Here is a 14834-nt window from a genome sequence, read left to right on the forward strand (position 1 = left end):
CACGAAGGCATGACATCAGTACTACAGCTATCCTCGAATGGATAGACTGATGTCCGTGCCCTGTCGCTGTGTTGCCATCAATCATTTTTCGTCTGCATATCTTCCATTCGTTCGTCCGTTCATAAAACAAACGCAATTCTGCATTCCCAAGTAAATTAACTCCAGTGGACACACTATCAAAATCATCTAGTTATCAAGCCACAACAGGTACCTCCCGAACATCCTCGCCCACATTCTTTTCCTCTGACTCCTCAATACTCGACGCGCTCTCCTCACTCACCTTCTCAAGGTTTGACACTGGGCCCGTGAACCAATGCACACCACCATACACAGGGCAATAGTACCACAGGATAGACAAAAAGAGTATACCGCCTAGCACCACCACAGTGTAGTTCATGTTCGCAACGTCCGTTTGTGGCGTCGTCGGGAAAAAGAATACGATATCCATAATGATCATGTACGACACCGCAATGAAAGCAACTGGAATGCTCTTCAAATCACAGCTCAATCATCAATACGCATCCTCAAGCACCAAGTTATCAGACTCACAAAGATGCCTAGATTAAACGGACCAGGCTTGAAGTTGTTTTTGAACACGAAGCGCGCGATAATTGGGATCGCGTATGCGATATATAACGCTGTCACAGAGAGAGAAAATATGGCGTTGACAGCTTGCGGACCTGCGAACGACAACAAGCCGAGGATAATCGAGACGATCGCAACGAACCAAACAGTATTGACTGGCGTCTTGGTGAAGCTGTTCATGCGATAGAGGAAGGATGAGAACGGAAGTGCGCCATCACGAGAAAATGCGAATGTTTGGCGGGATGATGCAAGGACCATGCTCGAGCCCATCATATATCTGCACCCAATCAATCATAAGTTCAAAGGCCATCACTGTCTACTTACTGAACAAGCACAACGAAGGACCACAATGCAAGTGTTCCCTTTTGGCCGAAGCTATTGAAGAAAATTTGAGCCATGGGCTGTCCAACATTGGCAAGGGACTCCAGGTCGCTACCCATGCAGAATGCAAGAGAGACATTGATTGCTGCAACATGGTAAGCAGGGTTTAAGAAGCTACCATGAATAAATACGTACCCCAACCAAGGATGCCTGCGATGGCGACGGCGCTGACCTGGAATCCACTCAGCAATTGAACAAAAACGGAGTTCGAGGCTTACAATAGCCCATGGAACAGCCGTAGCAGCATTCGACGATTCCTCGCTGATATGCACACTGGAGTCAAAGGAAGCTACAACATGACATCAGTACCCATGACACGTGCAACGCCCTGTGAGAATATACCAATGGTCCATGCCGGCGCAAGGAAGCTTAGAATAAAGGCATAGCCATCCGGCCAGCCGTTCACTGCAAATACCATTCTGATATCAGTCAAGTTCACTACTAGAATGTATTCACTGACAATTTGTGAAATCACCAAACGCATAGCTTGCGCTGTTCATGTTCGCCTTTGGTGTGGCAGCAGGAAGGCCAATAATAACAGCGAGACACAAACTACCCGGAGTAATTCAGCAACTCGAGTGCATCTATAAGACTTGACCACAAACCAGACATTAAGTACAACATAAACTGTTTGCAGTCTTGCGAGAACCGCAGTTCCCAAGCAGCATATAACTGCGTGCGACAGGACTATTGCAACGTAGACTCCACTAGATATGATGAGTAAGCTCATTAATTGGATCAGTATTTCGAATGACGCACAAAGTTTGTGCACTCGTTGCGGTAAAAGTTTGGTTTGAGCCAATGGACACTGCAGCCATGATTTGCACTGCGCATCCCCAGTCAATAGATGCTATGCAGAAAGTTATGCTGAGTAAAATTCGACATCACAAAGGCAACCACAAAGTCCTTACCGACCGACGCAATGGTCCCAATGGTATTCGAGTCTATTATCGTGTCAATATCTATATCTCCGCTCGTTAAGATTACCATAACAGAACTTACACCCAACAATCCAGGCAAGTAAATTTCTACACCGTGGAGATGATAAGGAGTGCGTCCAGAAGTATAACTGTAGTTCATCCATATCACTCAGAATGATACCACATCAACAAAGGCAAAAACCGACTCACTCCTCCGGACGTCGGGGCTGCGGAACCCAATTCGGCCATCGACATCCCTACGCAGAGGATGAAAAGACTCGTAACTGCCCACTATGGAATATTGACAAGCAACCATCGTCACCATCAGCATAATTCGCGCAAGGAGATACCCGGAGAAACAAGCACGTACACCCCACACCATTGAGGATGGTCCTCCATTAGGCACAGCATAGAACAGCACAGAGCTATTCAAATAAACTGTAACTCTTGAAAGACAAAGAAAAGGACGACGTACGCAATCGAGGGGAGTAGACCAATGATACTAAAAGCTATCCCAAAAACCTGTGATCGTCTTCGCTATCAGTTCCGACCCAAATCGCTAAGCATGGCAGCGTTGATGATACCTCCAAGGGCGTGAATGCACGCTTAAATTCCTGCTTGTACCCAAGCTCAGCGAGCAGGGCTTCGTCTGCCTTCGAAATGGCGTCCTTCGGTGGTTCCATATCCGCGCAGCTACTAGTGGGACGAAAAGAAGAAGCGATGGAGTACGGAAGATAGCCGGTCCCACACCAATCCCATTTGGTTATCACCATCGAGCGCCCACCGCATCATGGTCTTGATAAGCAACCCACACGGTAGGCTACCACCGCTTGTTGATAAGTAAGATAGGAACAGTGCTGAGCTGTCACTGAAATGATTGGGCCTGTGTAGCAGTAAGTACCCACTTGGAGTTGGCACATGTGCATGCATGAGCCGGGTGCGGCGTTCTGTCGAAATTCAACCTTGGTATCGTCTGGCAGCGTGGCAACTTGTGACATTCCTTCGCTGCGACGACAGGAGCAGGACCAGGTAAGGTTGTTGCATGCCTAAAGTGCTAAAACCTTAAGTCCACCTCGTTGGACCCGTTGTTTCTGACTTTCATGATCACAGATTTCAACACCGAAAGTCGGACTCCGAGCGTAGTGGGACATTGTAGGACAACTTGAAGAAAATCGAGTACGCCATTGCTTATCACGCCAAGCGTACGCGTCAGGCCCCGTGATTCCGTGCTATTCTTGCACTTACTCGATCTCTTTCCTTTTACAATGGCCCAACACCATTTTTAAAATCTTGTCATTCATCTATGTGGATGCGATTCAAGTTACGATTGCTATTGCTGGCTACCACTGCATCTCAAAGTTTGGGGTTTCACGTCTACCAACAACATTTCCTCCTCGCAACGACTGCCATACATCATTTTGCCCTTCTTCCCTCCACCACCTAGTGACCTTCCTCTATTAGGTTCAAGATCCTTCCCGGAGACATCCAATACATCCGAACATCGAGCAGCACTATATAACCACTGTGGTCCACAGTGTATCAAGTATCATTTCATGGTGGAAGGCTCTGGCGGGGACATCGAGTCCAAATGCTACTTCAGCAGCATTTGTCACCCCAGTGGCATTATCTGATTCGACGATGAGAGTGTGTTGTGCACGCCTCTCAACAAACTCATAACTCTTGAACGAGTCAGTCGAAGATGGGAAATATCCTCCATGTGGATACCCAAGCAAACTGCTGGAACCAGGAAATGTTGGCCTTACCATGTCTTTGCAGAAAACCTGACATCGGCACTCACTCAGTGAAGTATATCCGTTGGCAGGACAACATGCTCTCTTGGCATATCCAAAAACACGTTCCCAATCCAAGTGGACAGTGTGAGAGCCTTCGCATGTCTTGAAGGAGTCCTTGAATGATTCGATATGTATTCCCTCGACTCTCACGGTAGCCTGGATTTTGTCCTGTTTTATCGAATCCGATCGTGGTGTCGTCTGCAGTGAAGAAATTTGTGTACGTCCTATTGGTTTCCCCGAAAACACCATTCCTGCACATTCCTTCGAGTGCTCGATTCTACAGATTGCTTGCCTTACAACATCCTCCACAATATATAAACATATCCCCTATTCTACAATATCATGCTCTTGACTACCCGCGATATCATGAATTCATATATGCAACAGCCGGAACTTTTGTTGTGGGTTACAGTCGACATGCTCATAATGCATGGACCTCCTGAAGATCCCAACAGCGTTCCCATGTACTTCTCTGTCCCTACGAGTCTTCAGACACCCGTACTAAACAAAATTGCCTTCTTCACCAAAAGTTCCTGTGAGAGAAGTGACGGAAGGTGCCATGCTAGTGATGGCAAATTCTAGAAGGGAGTTCACTGCATGTGCTCAACCGTTACCACTGCCACTATCACACCACACGGCCTTCAACTGATACAGTTGAGAAACATGTGTATCAAAGTGAGATCAATGACAGCAGTCCGTGCCATGACTCCGTAGAAAGCAGCGCGACGATCGGTACACGAATCATCTGCAAGCTGAACGTGGGCGCCTTTCTGTGCATTGTCGTGTTATATGCACATCCTCTTGCTTGCTTAGTTGTTCGTATCGTCATCGAGCTCAATAAGGACCTTTGGATGTGGATTCACTTGTCACTGGTTAGAGTCTTGATGTCCGAAGACTGAAACGAGTTGCTCCTATTGCTTGTCTCTAACATACTACGTACGACACCCGACCCAAAGAAATTTCGACCTCATCACTAATTGCAGTGCGCCTCGCATGCAGAGTAGCTCGAATCGAAACCCTTGGACATCTTGGCAGGTCTTGACCCAAACATTACCGGCATATATAGCAATCAATCAATCCCACTACTGGTACCAACAGGTTCACGTTCCGTTCGTGAACCGATGGTTACCAACCCCAACGCGCCTGTAGCAGTCCACGAAGTATTACTTTTGGATCGTAGGCCAGCAATGTTCAAGAACGACCGCGAACATGTTCGTCCAGTCTCGCAAGTATCTCGTTCTGGTCTTCGCCCGACTTGCGAGCACTAGTCATAGATTAGCCGAAGTCATCTGCAGCAACGTCCGTCATACTCACAAGGACTGGGCGAAAACCGGCAGATCGGCAGGGCTGTTAATCATGCCTAGTTCAATCAACGCCATTTGTCGTGAGGCCAATCTACGTTGAACGATGAGTAAGAGTGTCAATATCTCAAACCTTGCTTGGGAACTGACTTTGATTGCGGAGACAGAGGTGCTTTGTGGTGTTTCCGTCGAGGCGGCCATTGTAGTTCAGGAGTTTTCGATTGCCGAGAGGTGCCTTGGTTTCGTTCGGATTTCAGTTTCTTGGCAGCCGCTCTTTTTCTCTTCGCCTCCTACCATCGCATTGCTCAAAAAACCTGTGAGAGAATATCACGAACACTAACCTTCAGTGCCGTCCGAGAACGTTCTTCTTCTATACGACTCGGTAATAGCACGTCGTCGTTGCGATGGCTGTACTTAACGCCTATTGCGCTGAGTGTCTTGTGGACATCATTATCATCTGTAACCTCTGGAGGTTCTTTGAAAATACAAGGATCAGTATCTTTGTGTGCTCGTTCCAGCTGGAGCTCACCATCATCAAAGAGAAGGGCACTCAGCCCCCGTAAGTCGGGCTGACACATGATTACATGGCGCGAAACAAGTAGACAGGGGACTTACTTCCTCCTTTCCGCTCTTAGAATCGGCCTCGTACACCCAGTCATCGGCCTTGGATTTTGCTGATTTCTTCGACTTCGAAGAGCTGAGATGAGCAAGAGCCCAGTCTAGCTCCATGATTGTTGCTGTTTCGATCTGCAGCAGGTTTACGTCGATATCTCCTGCGCAAGGATATGAACTTACAGCCATCTTAGTCGCAAGAGTATCCTCATGCAGCTTAAAAATGTTCTTGATTCCAAACAGTTCCCCTTGTCTAGAAGTGTCCCCTTGAACGCCGGAGAAATACCTAAGAGGGAAATTTGAAATGTGCTCAAATCTTGGTCCGTATTAAATACCTCGTTTGTACGCTTGCCTGATACCCGATGGCCATCTGTTGTTGCTTATACAACTGCCTTGCATAAATCAACTCTTCAATTGAGCCGGCTCCGAGAAGGCGGTAAACGAAAACGTCACGTGTCTGCCCAAAGCGATATGCTCTATCCATAGCTTGCAGGTCGTGGGCCGGATCTAGGTAGATATCAGTCGATGTCAAACAGGATTCAGGCAAATACATACTCCAGTTGGGATCTACATAATACCCAGGTTTAAGTTCGAGTATTAAATGCAGGATATTCAAACTCGCCGAAAATTACCACTTTGTTCGCTCCAGTCAAGTTGAGACCAGTTCCCCCAGCAAGAGTAGAGATAAGAAATATGAAGATATCCGAGTCCTGGTGAAATCTATCTATCATAGGCATCCCTGAAGCTGGTATTAGCAACCAGGGCAAACAAAGGGATCATCTCTTACTATCACTCTGCTTCGTGGATCCATCCAGTTTGAGGAAGCCATAACCTTGCGATCAATCAGTACTCAATCGATACGGAAAGAATCTAGTACATACTATTGGTGTTAAGATGAAACTCCAACATATCGAGAAGCTTGACGGATTTAGTAAATATGAGGACCTTGTTTGCGCGGTCTTTTCTCCATTCTTTAAGTAGGGTATCGAGTACCTGCGAAGGCGATGTACAGTGTGGGAGATAATTTTCATAAAACAATGACCTACAACCCACTTCCCGCAGTACTGTGGCAGTAGCATGGCTGTCCCATACTTGGGTATAGCCTGGCCCGGAAATGCTACTTCAGCGAGTTCCCTGTTCCGTAAAGTCTAGAACAATTATCAATGCACCATAGGGATAAATAATGACCTCCACACATACTTGGTCTGGGCTATCGTTTGGGGCTTATAGATATGAGCATTTATTCCGTAGCGGGCAACTGAACCATCAACGATACCTGGAAGTATCAACGCTAGATGATTTGAGATTTTGATGAGTATTGACATATACTTGAGGACGCCTCCCTTCTCAATAGGGTGGCAACATTCTTTGCGTCTGTATAAAACATGATTCTTAGCATCCTCGAGACATGTAAATGAAAGCTTACTTTCCCCCTGATCCACAATCACAATTCTCGTCTTTTCTGACGAGATTCTGTACGGGATTCATATTCAGGATGCGTTTGTAAACGGCGACCTGTACAGGCGTAAGCGGACAGAAGACTACTTCATCGGTTTTCGTGGGCAACTAATGGCTATATTCAGTACAAGATAGTATAACAGGTAGAAGCTTCGCACTTGATCCTTAATGATGTCCTTCGTCCTAGAGAGATGAATATTTTAAACAGTATCTATAGAAAAATCCATTGATCATACCTTCTTTTAAAGAATTGAGGCAATACTTTGTCTCTGACTATAATTGCGACTGTCTACTAGATATCAGAATGAGCTGCGGGTTGCAAGATACGCACTCACCAAAGCCTTTGTTCTCTCCTCTTCAGTCGCACTGGTAGATTGACCTATCGTCAATGGCTTCACGACGTAACCTTTCCATTGCTTGCTTGTTCCAAGCCGACCAGGGTTGGTCCAGTCAAGTATCGTCCATGCTTCCATGTAGCTGTTTTGAATGGTTGTGCCTAAATATCCCGCTGCATCAGATCACCTTGTAGAAGCAGAGTAGTATTACCTGTCAGACCAAAGCGGCAAAGACATGCGAATTGATTATATGCTAAGGTGATCTTCGACTTTGGATTCTTTACTCTATGCGCTTCGTCGACGAAGACAGCAGACCAAGCGAGGTCATCCAATAGCGCAATGTCCCGACGGGCAATGTCAAACGTGGTAAGTACTGTTTCTCGAAGTTATCAGGTGGTCGGAGGAGATGGACTCATCGACATACCGACATCGAGTCTGCCCATTTTGAAGTCGGTAAGGACATCATCCCGCTCTCTCTTCGAACCTGTATAAGATCCGACCTCAAAATAGCCCCACTGAGGCGGTCGTGAGACATTGTGGCGTTACTTGTTGCTTGTATGCACTCACCGTCTGAAACTCGCGCTCCCAGTTTGGTACAACAGATGTAGGGGCGATAATGAGACATGTGGGCCAAGTCTTGTTCGCCGGTGGTAAAGTGCGACATTTTCTCCACTCTAGTCCATCCTGAAGATTAGAAACATGATCTCGACGCCTATTGATATCGCGTTCGTCCCCGTGCTTCTTCATTATTGCTGAGAGAAATGATATCACTTGGATAGTTTTACCCTGAGAATGTGAAATGTTCAGGTAAGAAACGAGAAGAACAGATTTGGACTGACAAGACCCATATCATCCCCTAGCAAACCACCTCGACCTTGTTTATATAAATCCCAGAAAAAATGGACGCCTTCCCTCTGGTATTCTCTCAGATAGGTATTGATCGACGCGGGCACCATTATTTTCTCGGCTGTGTCCAATATCATAGGTCCAAGAGGACTCTGACTGGGGGCAAGCGGGAAGCCAGGCTTTGCATGGAGATTCTATATTTATATCAGTAGATGACAATCAGAGAATTATATTAGGCTTCACTGGGTTGGGGTATGTTTCTTCTCCGTCTTCGGGCTCTGTTTCAGAGTCAGATTCTGGAAGCTTCGTGTTGTTGGACGCTGGCTGTTTTGAAACTACGGGTGAATCTATGTCGGACTCTGGTTCGGTTTCGGATTCGTCTGTAGCGGTAGTCAAGATAGGTCTGCATTGGTTGGCCATAAGGTTAAACGTACCATCTAGGCAAGGCATTTTTCTCCGCTTGGAAGCTGGTGTAATCTGCTCTGATTCAGGTGACTTTCGCTTCGCCGAGACATGAGCAACTTCTGGCTCGGACTCAGGTTCTGAAACGAAACATACGCTTTCACAGGTTTGATATGCGAACAAGATGGACTTACCAGTGACAGAATCATCATCAACCGGAGTTTGTGAATGACTTTGCTGTATGACAGGAGTGCTCTCTTTCGACACTTTAATAAACGCAGCTATGGTCCTAAGTATTACCGGTTGATCAGGTTCCGACTCGTGTTCTTCTTCCGAGTCGCCGTCTTCAGGATCGTCTTCATCTGCTTCGCCGTCCTCCGACGCAGATTGCAGTCCAAGGTCATCATCTATTGGAAGTAAGCTTAAGCACTGCTAAGGACATTGCTCAGCGAACCAAAGTACTGCTTGAGTGGGTTATGGCATCGAGACGCCTCTGAACCCATTGGTCGGCGCTTCCCTGATATAATCATCAAAAAGTATTGCGTCGTTATAAAGACGACTCACGACTTCTGGATGATAACTCAAAATTATCAAGAACCTCGCTTCGTCTTTTCCATGACTTGCCACGGGGGGCAGATGGAGACGCGTCTTCGGTAGCCGTTGCTTTGCGGTTTCCGCGTTTCTTAGTCTCATAAACAAAGATTCCAGGGTTAAATTCAGGATCTGAATCAGGATCTGTATCAGAGGGTAAAAATTACTGATGAAATCGCCAGTGTCGTTTCGTGCAAATTATGCAGACCTAGGGGTGCAGGGACAGATTCGAGAATCCCTGCTTATAGTCAGCTCGCGAGCTAATCCCGAGGAATAAAAACTTACTTTTCCCGTATGTAGCAGCTCGCAGTGGCATCTTTAGCGACCAAATATCAAGTCACTGGATGTCACGGTGGTGTGGGTGAGAGAAAAGGAGAACACCGATTTTGGCCCTCTGGCGCGTTCTATATTACGCATCACGTGATGGTTTGCATCAGAATCATGTGACCACGAAAGCCTTCAAGTTCAACGTCGAGTGCTGTCAGGTGGGAGTCTACACAACTCCAACAACTTGCGACACAAGGGTTGATCATACAGAAGTACAATCTTTTCTAGAGTAACGAGAGACAACATGCAGAACATAAATGTGTAACAAAACACACATGAATAGCAACACGAATGAAAAGGAGGGCAAACGGTACGAGGGCTCGTGGGGAGTGCATTACGAGTGTCGCGTGTTTCGCATAGGAAGTTAATATACTCAACTGACATCAAAACGACTTATGGCAATTATGTTAGAAGAAAGCGGAAAGTGCCTTCGTATGTACAAGGAGACAGGGAATGGGAGATCAATCTTCCTCTTCATCGACTTGTTCTTCCCCATCACTTTTCTCTTTTGCTGAAGATTTGGTCTGCAAAAAGATGTTCAATGCGTACCACGATGTGGACAAATAACATAACATACAGCAGCCATGGATGCTTTCTCCTCCTCTGCCCTTGTTTTATCCTTGGCGGCCAACTCGATATAAGGCTGTCAGTTCTGTCAGCACCAACCGCATGTTGTCTTATACCTTGGACGAACCTGCTTGTCCTCCTCGTCAAGCTCCTTCCACTTGGCACCTAGTAGTTTGCCAACCTCACCTGCAGTGGGGATCAGAAAAGAATAAAAGATTGAAAGAAGCGCCATAGGCATACCGAAACCAGCATCTGGGTTCTCAGACTTGATTCTTTCTCTCCAATCTTGACTGAAGAACATGTATGCGGAGAGCGCCCGTTTAGGAGCGCCCTTGGCCTTGGCAGCCTTGGATTTGGTTGCCTTTCCCTCTGATTTACCTGCAGCCTTGCGCTGTTAAATCAATCAGCATCGTGGCTGATGAGCACGACCAAGTGACGTAACGGAAGTTAAACAGGGCAAAAAGAATGGAAAGTGTATGGTGCATATGGAGAAAAGTGGTATTAAGGCCAAGAGAAATGCATAGGAGACTAACCTTGGTTTTGGTGGTGTCCTTGGGCATCTAGAGCGTGGAAAACGCATGAGCGATCAATTCAACACGTCGTTGGCATGAGAGATATTGAGGAAAACGAGTGCGACGCGGAAAGACGCGGTACGCGTCAACGCGTCGGTGGCCAAACAAATACGGCCGGCGCCCGTCTTCACTTTCTACACGGGCTCAACGACGATACAACGACGCAGAGAGCAACAGAGAACAGCACAGGGCATTCGTGAAGCAGATAGAACATAATAAAAAATAAAAAATATGACTGACTGTTGTTGTGTACTACGGTGAGTATTAGCACGGTTTGATTTAGGCGGGTGAGGACCACAGTACAGCTATACAGGCAAGGTTGGCTGAGGGGATGTTTAGCGGGTGGGAGCCTTGTATAAGGCCAGCCACCTTACAACCGTGGGAATAGGGCACGGACTCCTGCTGACATAACCACCACTTCAACAAACCCACGATGCAACGGCCCGTCTTACACACAGCCAAACCTATGGTCTCTTTTGGGTCTCTTTAGCGATAGTTCATCCAGGGCCAGCAGTGACCCAGCTAATTTAATGATGATGGAATCTTGACACACATAAATAGTACGGTCCCAGATGGTATGAATGATGTGAATAAACAGCAGATCTAAACGCAATAATGATACTTAAAAGTAAGCGTCCTTCAAGTCTTTCGCGAACTCTTTACTCACCTTCTAAGACATTTTATCCTGTTCATAATTTTGCCTGCAGTACATTTGATCCTCAGGTTCAGCATCGAAGTCAATGTCAGGTAGACAGAGCTGTCCCAAGCCAAGGTCAGGCAATCGCGCCATTTTGAGTAAGAGACTGAGGCCCTTGTCGCCCTGTCCGTCTCCAGGACCATTGAGAAGGTCCCATGTAAAGTCATCTATTTCATCTGCAGTTCTACCCCAAGTCGTTTTAATTGCACTTGGGTACTCGAACGACGCAACAATGAAGCAGACAGGAGAACCTACACCAATCAGGGCCCTTTCATTGTATTTTTAAATACGAGTACATACAAAGACCTGATATCTCCTGCTCCCGGGCAAGTAGAGGTGAACGGGTTTCATTGACGTGATTTTCGCCATCTTCAGTGAGGTCTGGCAAAATATCGCCGAGACGATAAAGCCGCCGGCATGATGGACAAATGCGACTAGTAGCACGGCTCTTATTGTACCATAGAACCTTGAGGGATCAATTTGTGAGCTTACTAGCTACTCTACATGGCACTCACTATAGCGGTTTCTTCCGGCAGCACGGTACAGAGCATCTGAAGGACCTCCTCCTGTGAGAATTCCGCACATAGAGGGTCTTCTAGCGAGGGAGGCTGGGCAAAAAATGAAGCTAGGAAACCCCGGACGTCGCGAACTCGTGGACCGTTTCCGGGATCATGGATGATTGGTAGTACTTCTTCATGGAGCTCCTGGACATACGGAACAGGTGTTTTAAATGGAGGCTCATGGACAGTACAGACGATGTCACTTGGAGGTGGCTCAAGTTTGTGAACGAGGGGTTCCGGAGATGTAGCTTGGATAGCTGATGTCCTCTTCTTGTTCTTTTTCGCAATTGCCTTCTTCTTCTTTTTCGAGTTGCATGGACCTGGCATTAAGAAAAGGCTCGGAATACCCCAATCAAGAGGAATCCGTGATGAGTGGCACGGAAACAAATCACGAAACGAATCTTGATGGAAAGGAAAGCGGTTGCAATTTAAACCATTACTGGATCACGTATCACGTGTTATATGACGCGACGCGGTTCGTGTTCAATCGTCGAGCTACTTCTACGTCCAAACCAAGGAACGCGGTACGAAAACAGAAACTCGCGTAAGAGTAAATATTTGGTTTAATATTTATCTCACTTTGTATCGTAACATATACACGCCTTCGTTGTCAAACAAATACTCCTGGGTCCCGACTAAAGGACGCGATCCGCACCCATCTATTTCTTCCCCCCGCCCTCTGTGTGCATCCACCGCTTTGGTACACCTTGCGAGGTAAGGAATTCTGTTACCTCCTTGATCTGTTTGCCTTGTACGAGTACTTCCATGCCTGACGACTTCCCTGGGGCCGGTGAAACTGACAGGCACGTATCAGCCACACTTATACGTCACAATAATATTAGATTTCCTGACTTGAAGTTGAGGAGGCACATCTCGTCTTCAGCTCCTCTGCAAGAGTAACCGCCTCCAAAAAAAATGGCTCAAAGCCTGTAATTAGCGTCGTCGCCTTACGACCTTGTCTGACTTTAACAACCACCGATATCGGTTTGATTTGCCCCTTCCTGTACCCGAAGGTTAATAACTGATGACCAACACAATGATAGGGACCAGGCGCACTTGAGCACAGGGTCCCTGCCCTCGGCGCATATCTTGTACCAACTCTGCATCTTGTCTGATAGGCGCTCAATCAGTTGATCGCGTTTGAAAAACTCCATATCCGCTGAATTGCCAGGCTGGCAGATAGTCGTCCGTAGAAGCTCGTCCGCGCCAACGTTGATATATGATTGGTCGTGCGCGTTCACCAATTGTCGGTCAGTGACGTACCTATCAAGTACGGTCTTGATGTCCGCATAGGTGTATCGGGCAGATGTACTGCAAGGGACGTCATCAGCGTTTGATCATGAATCAGGAAATGGCGCTGGTCCATACTCAAATCCAGCCTCGGCAAAGAATTTTAACGATTGAAGATGTGGTTTCCAAAGCTCTGTCACTTCAAGCTCCTTGACTCGCGTCCGCTCCTCTTCTTCTCGTTGTCCACGCTTCTCGTTCCTGAGAGCCACATCTTTTAGAGATAAATATGGTCTGTGTGCAACAACATCTGCATGTGATGTGGCTACAGAAAATACCATCAACTCAGATTTGATCTCTTTAAGCTTTAAGAGGCCTTGTTTCTCTGCTGATTTGAGAAAATACGCAAGCGACTTGTGGGATGAGTGCTTGATATCAATGGGTGCAGATGCGGGTGGCTGAGACGGTGATTGAGCAGGTCGCGAGGGTAGGATGTAAGTCGAGTAAAATGTGCTAGCAGACATGGGAAGCGCGGAGGTCTGGGAGCTAAATAGGGTCGTTTTTATTGCCTGAAGAAGTGCGTCGTGGAGAATATTCGAAACATCTGCCAGGGGTGAGGGATCGAAGACACGATCAATGTAGTTTAACGCACCTTCCTTCGTCAGTTCTATTTTTGGAGCAGGATCATCCAACTGCGTCTCCTCCAGGCGAGAGCTCAGCGTATCAACCAATGGCTCTTTTGATGCATCATTCTCTATGATATCCTCGTCTTGTATGACCTGCTGATCTTTCGTAGCTGTATGGCTCATCTCCCAAGGATCCGGCGGATTTTCCTTGTGTCCCATATCGAATAAATGGTCATTCCAAGCATGCAGAACAAACACAGCCTTTCCCTTTGCGCCAGCGTCAGATAGAACGCCACTATCCACTGCAATGTGCCCGACAGCAAGTGGAGGGCCAATACGCGTTGAATGGTGAATATGTTCCGTAATACTGACAAGTTGCCCAGCTTGAAGTGATGGCGGATACTGAACAACTTACAGGGTCTACTGAGCGAGGACCTATCTGAAATAACAAGTAGTACATACCTCCAGGAATCATGAGATCTGAACCACCAACCAGTACTGGAATCACCGCAGATGGTGTAGACAGAAACGGGAGAAGATCTGGTTTCTTCCACAGGGTGTATACTATCGCATCTAAGCTTCGGACGTCAGACTCGCGGCAGGCGCAGCTTACCAGTCGGGATCATGTCGTCGCTGCCTATCCCAAGCGTAAACCACAATGGGTCTCCACCAGGTCCCAAATAAACCACCTGAGTGCGGCGGCATCGTGCGGGTCTCATTAATATGTGATCAGTAACAAAGAGCTGTAACCAGATTCGCTTACACCTGGATCGTCACTGTATGTCTTGAACTTGACTGACATCAGACCGTCGGGGACAAGTTCCTCGCCGACATCTGGATCGAGGGAAAAGGCTTGGATAATGCGTTGTTTCAGCTTGCGCCTATCAGAGTTACGCAGGGGTGCTTGTGAGTATGACAATGATTAGGTACAATGTCAGTAAAACAGCAACAATCGCGCACCTGAAGTCTTTAAATTCCCCAAAGGCTTCTTGAACATGATGTTCTAAGTATTCGATCGTGGATCTAAGTTACTG

The 14834-nt window shown here is 46.9% G+C and overlaps 5 protein-coding genes across 5 annotated transcripts; all 5 read right to left on the minus strand.

Moving 5' to 3' along the window:
• Positions 1–193: 193 nt before the first annotated feature.
• On the minus strand, positions 194–2569 carry EDB93DRAFT_1088424 (amino acid/polyamine transporter I; the record flags this gene model as incomplete). Its single annotated transcript, XM_041446130.1, has 15 exons — positions 194–490; positions 550–862; positions 910–1051; positions 1102–1138; positions 1185–1255; positions 1309–1371; positions 1427–1518; positions 1572–1673; positions 1726–1816; positions 1878–1910; positions 1969–2035; positions 2097–2177; positions 2257–2311; positions 2362–2408; positions 2471–2569. 15 exons carry the CDS (start codon positions 2567–2569, stop codon positions 194–196), a joined length of 1590 nt encoding a protein of 529 aa, XP_041306069.1.
• Positions 2570–4525: 1956 nt separating this feature from the next.
• Positions 4526–8132, minus strand: EDB93DRAFT_1292023 (P-loop containing nucleoside triphosphate hydrolase protein; the record flags this gene model as incomplete). The annotated part of the gene is made up of 21 exons (XM_041454570.1): positions 4526–4943; positions 4994–5074; positions 5131–5267; positions 5322–5455; positions 5510–5549; positions 5596–5727; positions 5776–5878; positions 5928–6146; positions 6211–6331; positions 6380–6424; positions 6474–6585; positions 6639–6740; positions 6793–6815; positions 6869–6966; positions 7019–7158; positions 7209–7233; positions 7287–7339; positions 7386–7546; positions 7597–7758; positions 7810–7900; positions 7953–8132. The coding sequence occupies 21 exons, from the start codon at positions 8130–8132 to the stop codon at positions 4871–4873; spliced, it is 2232 nt and encodes a 743-aa protein (XP_041306070.1). The 3' UTR covers positions 4526–4870.
• Positions 8133–10089: 1957 nt separating this feature from the next.
• Positions 10090–10443, minus strand: EDB93DRAFT_1088274 (high mobility group box domain-containing protein; the record flags this gene model as incomplete). The annotated part of the gene is made up of 3 exons (XM_041446123.1): positions 10090–10194; positions 10246–10304; positions 10359–10443. Coding segments are annotated over 3 exons (249 nt in total), but the record flags the coding sequence as incomplete, so codon positions are not given.
• A 917-nt stretch (positions 10444–11360) lies between these two features.
• EDB93DRAFT_1105289 (uncharacterized protein) lies at positions 11361–12274 on the minus strand (the record flags this gene model as incomplete). Its single annotated transcript, XM_041447490.1, has 3 exons — positions 11361–11638; positions 11688–11853; positions 11903–12274. The coding sequence occupies 3 exons, from the start codon at positions 12272–12274 to the stop codon at positions 11361–11363; spliced, it is 816 nt and encodes a 271-aa protein (XP_041306072.1).
• A 332-nt stretch (positions 12275–12606) lies between these two features.
• EDB93DRAFT_1088280 (uncharacterized protein) lies at positions 12607–14797 on the minus strand (the record flags this gene model as incomplete). Its single annotated transcript, XM_041446125.1, has 8 exons — positions 12607–12743; positions 12800–12948; positions 13004–13258; positions 13316–14210; positions 14263–14364; positions 14414–14489; positions 14564–14703; positions 14761–14797. 8 exons carry the CDS (start codon positions 14795–14797, stop codon positions 12607–12609), a joined length of 1791 nt encoding a protein of 596 aa, XP_041306073.1.
• Between the last annotated feature and the right edge of the window lie 37 nt (positions 14798–14834).

This window comes from Suillus bovinus, assembly GCF_016758785.1.
Source record: "Suillus bovinus strain UH-Sbo-P2 chromosome Unknown EDB93scaffold_42, whole genome shotgun sequence".
NCBI lineage: Eukaryota > Fungi > Basidiomycota > Agaricomycetes > Boletales > Suillaceae > Suillus > Suillus bovinus.